General features: G+C 32.1%; 1 protein-coding gene across 1 annotated transcript; it reads left to right on the plus strand.

Moving 5' to 3' along the window:
* Positions 1 to 716: 716 nt before the first annotated feature.
* On the plus strand, positions 717 to 9,333 carry LOC143074244 (uncharacterized). The gene is made up of 9 exons (XM_076249792.1): positions 717 to 841; positions 4,245 to 4,282; positions 5,018 to 5,159; positions 5,388 to 5,636; positions 6,575 to 6,691; positions 7,197 to 7,256; positions 7,870 to 7,956; positions 8,567 to 8,747; positions 9,094 to 9,333. Exons 2-9 carry the CDS (start codon positions 4,247 to 4,249, stop codon positions 9,140 to 9,142), a joined length of 921 nt encoding a protein of 306 aa, XP_076105907.1. The 5' UTR covers positions 717 to 841; positions 4,245 to 4,246; the 3' UTR covers positions 9,143 to 9,333.
* Positions 9,334 to 10,837: the final 1,504 nt, after the last annotated feature.

Below are 10,837 nucleotides of genomic sequence, written 5' to 3' on the forward strand. Positions count from 1 at the left end.
ATAATATTTTTCTACTGGCCTGATATTTTCGTCCATTATATACCTCAGTTTGTAGAATAAAAACACTGCAACTATCAGTTTTAAATAATGAGTTGTATTCATGGATGATATTTGTTTTCTGTTCGAGTACTTTGAACTTAATAAATGGTGGTAAATAAAACAAAATGGTCTTTCATTTTCCACTACTGGTATGATTAACATTGGTTTTTTTTAATACTTAAATGATGAATTATTTGAATTATAATTTTAATTATTTTGGGACCACACACCTTCCTCATTCTCCCTTCCTATTGTAACCGCCGACCTTCCTCTTATTATGGTACGTCTTTCTCCTTCCCTTTGCGACCATACACCTTCCTCATTCTTCCTTCCTATTGTATTTGCCGACCTTCCTTTTATTACGGTACGTCTTTCTCCTTCCCTTTTCGACCACACACCTTCCTCATTCTTCCGTCCTATTGTAACTGCTGACCTTCCTCTTATTACGGTACGTCTTTTACCTTCCCCTCGGGACCACACACCTTCCTCATTCTTCCTTCCTATTGTAATTGCTGACCTTTCTCTTATTACGGAATGTCTTTCTCTCTCTTCTTCCGACCACACACCTTCCTCATTCTTCTTTCCATATGTTATGTCATGCTTGCATCCTTCCTCATCCGTCCTTCTCCTAGTTACCAAACATCATCCTCCTTCCTCTTGACTTTTGACATCTTCCTTATACCTTCAGAAAATCAGGAAGGGAGAATGTAAAACGTCACAAACGGAAGAAGGAAGGTCTAGCGTTTAAAACTATTGCACGAAGAGGATTAAACAATCGACACGAAGTCTTATACACGATCAGGTTAGTTAATATTTACTTCTAGTATAATTTTATCATTTTATTGAACAGGTAAGAAAGGAAAAATCTGAATTCATGTTTTTTTTTTAAACACCAAGGTTCTGCTTAAAAGAAATTGATTGCGCTTAAATAACGATTTTAAATAAGAAAATACTAAAATTTTACATACTCATTTTTTCACATGTGAACTAAGAGTAACTGTACTATGAACTTGTATGAGATTTTTCATAGACATTCATTCATATATTCTAAAAAAAAGGTGATAAAAATTGACAAAACTGCACAATATTTAAAAGAGGGATGAAAGATACCAAAGGGACAGTCAAACTCATTAATCTAAAACAAACTGACAACGCCATGGCTAAAAATAAAAAAGACAAACAGAAAAATAATAGTACACACGACACAACATAGAAAACTAAAGAATAAACAACACGAACCCCACCAAAAACTAGGGCTGATCTCAGGTGCTCCGGAAGGGTAAGCAGATCCTGCTCCACATGTGGCACCCGTCGTGTTGCTTAAGTGATTACAAATCCGGTAAATAGTCTAATTCGGTAGGTCATATTCATGAAAGGGAAGGGGATTGTAGTTACGACGTAAGGAACATATCCGATATCATTTGTGAAACGGTTATTCCATAACGGTCAACCAACTCGTAATGGCGTCCGTAAAATTTACGAAGGGATGATTTCAACTTCACCATTTGGAACTCTTGGTTTAATAGCTTCCTTGTGAGCAGCAAACCTCTATCAAGACAATCATGATAGGAAATGCAAGCACGGGAATATCGTATCAATTGGGAGATATATACCCTGTATGCAGGTGCTGCTGAAATGTTGCTACTTAGAAATGGAAAATTCACAATTGGAAAGCTGAAATCATCTCTTTTGTCGTAAAGTTTTGTTTTCAACCGACCCTCATTGTCAATTTCTAGATGTAAGTCAAGATATGAAGCCGACTTAACTGTATCTGTAGTATCCTTTATCTCTAGTTCGATTGGATAGATGCGTTCCACATAGTCACCAAATTTTGAATTGCTTAGTTAAATTATGTTCTTTTTGTGGCCAATGGTAGATAGTTTTACAAAAATCAAGAAGTGTATAAGTCTAAGGTTAGCAATATTTATGTCGATAATGATAAAAAGTGACAATATTTCTTTTTTTCATTAATATGTTTGTACTGGCCTGATATTTCAGTCCATTTTATACATCAGATTGCTTTGCTACACATAAAAGTGAAGAATATTTAGTTGACAATTTCAAAACATGTTTTCTCATTGTAAAATATCTAATATTTTTAATTCTGTCAGAATATTATACAATATTTTTGTTTTGGACTTTCCTTTTTGAATTTTCCTCGGAGTTCTGTATTTTTGTGTTTTTACTTCATACAACGGCATTTATGATATTTTTGTAGTGGCCTGATAATCAGTTTTAAATGATGAGTTGTATAAACTGGATGATATTTGTTTTCTTTTCGAGTACTTTGAACTTAATAAATGGTGGTAACAAAAAATGGTCTTTCATTTTCCACTACTGGTATGGTTAACATTGGGTTTTTTTTAATACCTAAATGATGAATTATTTGAATTATTATTTTAATTATTTTGGGAAACACAAAAATGCTTAAAAAACGTTTTCAGTGTTATTTATACATTTTGTACACTATTATTCTTGACTCCTAGGAGTCGAGATTAAGAATTGAACGATGGACAGATAGTGCGTGAATTTTTCTTGCTTCCTGATTCGAAGATATTACGAGACGTGAATAATCAAAGTTTTTTGATTGGTTAGGACAATCCAAACCAAGTAAATGTCCTTCAATCCCGTAGAGTATCGGATTTGTCCTCTCTTTTTTAGCAATTAGATTTTACACAGGTAATCTTTATCTATAAATTGTCGAATCTTCTGGAGTAAACAACAACCATTAAACGATAACAATTCATAGCTTGTGACCTCACGTGTGTGGTAAAATTTGCTGATTGATGCACGTGGCTATTCTAGTAAATGAATTACTGAATCTACAAAGCGAGATCACTTTCCATTTTCATCAGCTAAGAGTCTAATAGCCTTTTTGAAAGGCTAACGCTTGTGTATGTTATAATGTATTAAACAGATGTATCATGTTAAGGAGGGGTATTTTATGCATAAATGTACGGCCTTCAACACGGAGCCGTGGCCCACACCAAAGCAACAAGCTATAAAGGGACTTAAAATTACTAGTGTAAAACAATTCAAACGGGAAAACCAACGGTCTAATCTATATAAAAAAGAGTATTTTTTGGCAAATACCACGGCAGATAGGGTACAAAAGGCATATCTTTTTTGCCTAAACCCCGGTGGCGTCTCCAAATGAACGATATTCATTTGATAACAGTAATGTGGTGAAACATACACTGGGTATCAACCAACTAAAACCCAGTTGTATACATAAATGTCATGATTGTCATTGAATGCTTAAATAATTAATGTTTTATTGAAAATTGTATTTCCTCTGGAAACACAAAACATAATGAATCAAAACAAAGCAAAAAGAATTGACATGTGTGACACCCTATATCAAATAAAAGGAACGTATACTTTCAAAAAAAGGTAGTTAAGGTAGCACAAAACAAAGATTTTTTCAGTCCCAATCAGACAACTTTAAACTGATGTAATTCATTTCATCCTTCTTTATATTTTATAAATGAGGTACAAAAAGAAAGAAGAAAGATTAATCTTTCAAATTGTGATAATTTCATTATAACATAATTATTAATTGCTTTATTGTGATGTCCACATTTGAATGAATTTAGCGTCTTTGTTTTTCATAGCATCCCAAAAATTTATTTTTTTGACACTGTTTTGGAGGTCAAACTGTGTTGTGCAAGAATCTATAAAATATTTTGGGATGCTATAAATAACAAAGAAGCTAAATTCATTCAAATATGGACATCACAATAAGGCAACTAATTACACAACAATTAATTATGTAATAATTATGTCATAACGACATTATCACAATTTTTAAAGACTAATCCTTCTTCTTTCTTTTGGTACCTCATTTATAAAATTTAAAGAGAGATGAGTGGAATTACATCAGTTTAAAGATGTCTGATTGGAAATGAAAAATCTTTGTATTGTGCTACCTTAAATATACAAAAATAATTTATTCATTGGATTTGTTTTACAACACATGTATTTTATAAAATGCAAAATTAGATGATCTGCTTATATTATATCTGTCTGTTTGTCTGCCTATTAGTTTTAGTGGAATTGTATTCATCTGTTTTCTTTATCAATAATCAGCACGACTGCAAATTTTACAGTTGCATTTAAACTTTGACATGTATAAAATATTTCATTGTCAACTTACCGTATCTATGACATTATTATTTACATTTATATTTCTTGTTTGATTTCAGAAATGGATAATTGGATGAAAATACAGATGACACTAATGGTGAGTAAAACAAGGAATTACTCTATACAAATATTAAGAATTGTTATGTAGTCTAAAATTAATATGAAACTAAGGTAAAAACTCCCGCAGGCAAAGTTGGCTTTAGCTAAATTTGGCTATTTATTTTAGGTATTTTTGACATATAGCTCTTCAACGATTTCCGTTACTTATCTATCTTCGGATTTCAAATGTTTGGTTTTGAGCGTTCCTGGTGAAGGGAAATCCAGAAACGAGCGCCGGACGCAAGAAATTATTAAACATGTTGTTTTCAATTTTGTACTAATTATATATTGCGGACGCAAAGGCAAAACTATAATTCAATCATAATATAGAATATAAGATAAAATGACACAATATAAACAACTGGACCATTTACAGGCGGATAAACTGAATTGAGAAATAAAAAGAATATATACTGAGAACATTACAAAATAATCGATTTTCGCGTGTTTCATATAAATATCTGACCGTTAAATGAACAGAAATTTAATTCAGTAAATGTGCACATTTCGGTTACTTTCTGTACTAGATTGTAATTTGTATTGCTTAACACTTGGGTCTGTCCGTCCTTCTGAAGGTTTTCTGAAAAACTCAAATGAATCTTTTAATATAGGCAACTTTATTTCCAGGTTTATTTTAATTATAAAATGCACATTACTTCTTGTATCAGATTCATATCATTCAATTCGAAATCAGATGAAATAACAGAATAAAACATAGTCTTATTACTTTCAGACAGATGAATTGAAAGCGGAAATAAGAAAAGAAAACATGGAATTGAAAGCATTGTTTCACAGCTTGAAGGTGGAAGAATTGAAAGCAGAGGTAACGAAAGGGAACATGGAATTGAGAGCAATGATTACAGATCTTATAAACGGTAAATATCTTTTTGTATCGCTACATTCATTTCTTAACGTTTCTCAAGGAAATAGACCTTTGATAAAAATGTAGATATAAAGTTATATAGAGAATCCACAACTCAACAGGCTATTGCTCAGAAGTTCACTGCTGTTATAGAAATTACTATTATAGCTAGTTAATTGCTTATGTAGTTAATATCGAAGCTGTTTTCGTGTTTGATAATATTGCAGATCTTTTTGAACAGCAAATATTAAAACTGAGAGCAGCGGGCAAAAAAACACACAGAGGGCTGACACGACATCAGATGAGGATAAAGATAGTCAATACATCATGCATTACCAAGGAAACATTGAACACGAACAAAGTGAGGAGAATGATTCTGAACAAGACAGCACTGATCATAGTGATATTCATGAAGAGGAAGCTAAGGATGATACAATTGAGATCGATGATGTAGACATAGAAATAGAACAGAAACAGACAGATGGAGCAGGTAAAACTTATAATATTATATAGATCTACCTTCCTCTGCTAAACTATATCGTTATTTCCAGGCAAATTGAGAATGGAAACGGCGTATTCGTCAAAGAGTCAACAATCAAACCAAGGAGCAGAAAACAGCCCAAGGATATCTATTAGACTCCCCCCCCCCCCCAAGCGAGAAAATACAGCACTGGAATGAGCTTGACCTGGCTATTAAACAAAAATGTGAAATGTAATCTAGTTGAATAAAGATGGGCTCCACATCTGACTCTGAAACATATTGATAAACAAATTAAAAAAAAAACTAGCAAAACTAGCAGAAATATAAGGCTCCTAACTTGGAACAGGCGTAAATATGCGGCTTGGTCAACGTGTACTGTGAGATATCATCCCTCTCTGAACATCTAGCCAAGGCAAATAGAAATACGCACTGAAAAAACTATTAAAAAAATGTTCGAGATGGATTTCAGAATAGGTAAAAGAGGACATTGAGCAGACTACTAGCAGTTACTGACACGAAAGCTTAAGTTCGCAATTAATGAAAGATTATGGTGAGGGTTGTGCTTAGAGTTAGGGATATGTCTTCAATCTATGACAATTAAGTACAACCTCTTTTTATGGGTTTTGTAAAACCTTCCTTATATATAGGTGAAGAACACAACCCATAAAACGCTAACAATTGATATCAGAATAAATGTGATAATAACCGATTATGAAATTTAGTAAATGTTTCAGTTATTAGATTTCTTTTGGTCAAATAAAATACGTTGTTACATACACGAGTGAATCGAATTCATGAGTTGGTCAACATTCTCTTTTTTAAAGACAGTATGTTTGGAGATCAATTTTGGGAGAAATGTGTGTATATCAAATGTATTTTCTTGCATACTTTTAACATGTATCTTCGAGTTTTATATTTTATTACCTAGTCTACTTTACCTTCAACAGAGATGGAAATGTTATTTATGGAACCAATGTATTGGACACCTCCTTCAAAGCATACCATTTCTCCGAGAGAAAACAGTTCACCAGAGCCAATACTTCCGGCCAAAGGCAAGCCAAAAAGTAAGAATATATATTTAAGTTTACTATTTAGGTATGCGAATTGTGTTTTGAATTGCATTTAATGTATAGATAGCAACATTGAAAAAACAAACATTTTCTATTTGTGCTTTTTTCGGAAAAAGCTTGACACAGGTGTTTGATGAACTGCAAAGTAAGTATAATAGAAAAAGCTAATAATTTTTGAAACAATACATTTACGATTCTATGGTCAGAATGTAAAACCAAAACGTGCATAATCACATGATTAAGTGCAATCGTCTGGACAAATCGTACTGCATAACATTAGTAATTGATTTAAGACATCCTAAATCCATTCATTCGATGTGTTAGAGCTTTTGGTTTTGCAACTTGATTAGGGATTTTCGGGTTTGAATTTTGCTTTGTGTTCAGTATTTTGTGATTTTACTTTTTACTAGAACTTCAATAAATTTGATAAAACTGATAATTGGTCATTGCATTTGTAAATGACAATTCCCGATAATTAACTGCTAATTTGTATTCACAGAGTCACACAAATTACAGAAATTAAAAACAAAGGAACAGTCCGACACACCCAAAGCAACTGGTATGTAAAACAAACTAGAGTATATTGGTCAAATTATCTAAACTACTAATTTATCTTAGAATGTTTAAACCAAAAAATATCGAAAAATCTTTTGTTTTGTGATTCCGCTGACCAAACATAACTTCTGTCAAACAGACAAGAAAGAATTCGTAAAGGAAGGTTTGTTATCTTACAGTTTCACCGTTAACGACTTATAATCAATTTTAGTATAGAATGTATAAAAATATTATTGGGAAATTAAGGTAATGATGACATAATAATTACAAAACATTTCATTAAACAAGATGACACATGCATTTGTGGCAAAATATGTTTTTAAGACATTTAAAATCAAGTGTAGTGTTCAACAATGCCTTGTAATTGCCATACAGTACCATTTCAACACAAAAAAAAAGAAAAAATGTATAGGATTGTTGGTATTGATATAACCAGATGTTATGTATTTGTTCCTTAATTATTTTTTTTTAAAAAGACCAAAATTAACAAGGAAACAAATGCGTTTGTAAATACGATCAAATATGAATGGAAGATCGTACAAGGATTATAATCGTCAGCAGATGTTTGCGTAAGGTAAGAAACAATCAGTAAATGAACTAACATATTTTTTTGTCAGGCACTATGAGTCTAAAAGCGAAAATGTTTACCCCGAGCCAAACACCATCTAAACCAAGTTCATCGAAGTCAAAGATCAAATCTAAAGGTATGTTTGTTACATAATACAAAAGCATGTGCCAATAGCCATCTATACCAATAAAAGAATGAGTTTCAATTTGATAGCGGGTATGACTTATAAAAGACTATTCAAAGAAATCATCTTTATTTATTATCAATAGAAATAATGCCCTCAAGTTGTTTACATAGTTATCATTGGAAAAAAATGAACATGTTCTAGGTCGAATCCGATACCAATACAAAAACTATCTATAACCAGTAACCTAATATGTCAGGAGCATCACTGAACTGTGTATTATTTGAGATTTGTTATTTACACGCGTCATCACCTATACTTCAACAGTACACAGACGTTGACAATACTACATCTACTCATTGATCAAATAATTATATCCAATAATTGCCAATTATTGTTAGTAAATCAGTACGTACTCAAACAGATTAATTTTGAAAGCAGATGAAATTTTCCACCTTATTATCAGCATGGCATGATCAAAAACCAATACGAAAATACAAACCAGGCTAACAATAAGGCGTAGGTACTTTATGTCGTGGTTGTGATTTCTAACAATATTAATTTCATTTGCGTAATGTTGCTATCATTTATGATATTAATTCCCATTTCACTTTAATTTCAGGACATTTCACAGATGAACAAACAACATACATAATAAAGTACAATAGTAATTGCAATCCAACCTGGTCGTCAGCCGATCTTGTAATGCAGAACTTAAAAATGACTGGTGAGCGCTTGAGTATCTGGATTGAGGACGAATTTTCAATAAAGCAGCTGAAAGATAAATTCAAAAACTTGAAAAGGTATGCTTTATGCTAAAATATAGGATTGTATGTGTCATGGAAAACAATTGCGTACATTTCTTAATTTTTTAAAATTTAATGTAATTAAGTACATTATTGATAAATGATATGGATCATTTATTGTGTATTACACGTGTAATAATTTTTCGTAAAACAAAAAAAAGATAAATTCAAACACTTGAAATGTAGGTTGTATACTGAAATATAGATTTGTATGTCTATCAATGAAGTTTTGCCTCATTTGTAACTCTGTTTAACATTTCATTCAATTGACCACATTATTGAAAATTGTTATGCAATGTTTTATAGTGTAATGGATTTGTAATATTTCATATCTTTTTTACAGGGCAGAGGACAAGAAAGAGAGGAATAATGTTATAAGTCCAAAATGTTGAGCGAAGAATTTACTCTTCGGCTGTACCATAGTGTAAATAAAACAGTTTTGTTAAAGTTTTTTTGTATAAGTTTGCTGTTTTTTTACGATTTCGCTCTGTTTGTGTTGTACAATGGAAAATAGGGTAATTTGTGTAACTTTAAAACAGATGATGATAAAATAAATTTCGATATCTATGTTTAAATAAATCAACTATATGTGAATATTCTAGCTTGTTAGTTTTCAATTAATTCAGAGTCAGACACATCAAAATATACTGCTACTTATCTACAAAAGATACATTACTACATAATACAATACATTGACGAACGATACATACATGCTCTTAAACATACCTTAATTCGTTTTTTCCCTGTATAAATTACTTGCAATTTAATATCCAACAAGGTTTTTTTCATCAACATTGATTATCCAGATAGGTTTTGCACAGTCGGTTTTTCAATATCCTTGTCCATTTTATCGTTTTTATACTGCGGACATTCCTTCTTCAATGCATGACGATGAACTCTCTTCTTCCTTCATTTTCGGACGTAAAATCATCCACCATCCATTTTTTAGGGCGTATCTTCCTCCTGTGCCTATGTATTATACCTACAAAGAAAGACAGTAAGATGCCTTTACTTTCTCGACCATCGAGGCCGGCAAACTATACCCTCGTTAAAAAAAAATTACGTGGGTGAAATTTTCATCGAGAAGTCGCGCGTTAGACGCGGGCCAGCTACCACGGGTCTCTCGACCATCGAGGCCGGCAAACTATATCCTCGGTAAAAACAAATTACGTGGGTGAAATTTTCATCGAGGAGTCGCTCGTTAAATACAGCCTACCATTTTGACCCGATTTTGAACTTAATATCAAGACAAATATAATAAAATAATGTCAGGTTCATAACATTAATACAGTATGAGCAAAATTTCAAAAGAGCACTACTCTTTATGACCGACAAACAGACAAATCAATTACCAACTATTGAAAAGAGGGGTAACAGATACCGGAGGAATAGTCAAACTCATAAATCGAAAATAAACGGACAACACAATGGCTTAAAAACAAAAAAACAACAGACACAAAAATAGTACACAAGAAACAACATAAAACACTAAAGACTTAGTAAGTTATTTAGTAAAACGTAAAATAACAAAACTATTGAACTCCGAGGAAAACTCAAAACGGAAAGTTCCTAATCAAATGACAAAATCAAATGATAAAACACATCAAAACAATGGACAACAACTGTCATATTCCTGACTCGGTACAGGCATTATAAAATGTAGAAAATAGTGGATTGCACCCGGTATATAGCGCTAAACCTTTCAATTGTAATACAGTCGCATTATATTGATAACGATGTGGAAATAAAACAGACATAATAGGTAAAACTGTCAAAATAGGGGTATAACAGTCATCGCCGTGTCACAATCGCAATAAGAACAAAAACAAATAAATAATTGACAAAAATTTACAAAAAAACATATATCAAATTTAGCAACCACATTCATTGCTTACTTATATATGTATATTAAATCAACCCAAATACTTGGAGTCCTATAACTGAAGGGCAAGTTTCACGTGAACTGTAGCAAATTATATTGCCATGAGTTCTAGCAAATGAAGTATTACTAAAAAAAGAAGATGCTACTGTTTTATAAAAGTTTCAATTAATTTTGAAGCAAGTAGGGAACAAAATAATGCTAGGTT

The sequence above is a fragment of the Mytilus galloprovincialis genome, chromosome 5 (assembly GCF_965363235.1).
Source record: "Mytilus galloprovincialis chromosome 5, xbMytGall1.hap1.1, whole genome shotgun sequence".
In the NCBI taxonomy this organism is placed as follows: Eukaryota; Metazoa; Mollusca; class Bivalvia; order Mytilida; family Mytilidae; genus Mytilus; species Mytilus galloprovincialis.

Coding starts and splice junctions, on each gene's coding strand:
- LOC143074244 (XM_076249792.1), top strand. CDS start 4,247: ATGGATAATTGGATGAAAATACAGATGACACTAATG. Junction 4,283..5,017: donor AAATACAGATGACACTAATG/GTGAGTAAAACA, acceptor TATTACTTTCAG/ACAGATGAATTGAAAGCGGA. Junction 5,160..5,387: donor GATTACAGATCTTATAAACG/GTAAATATCTTT, acceptor CTTTTTGAACAG/CAAATATTAAAACTGAGAGC.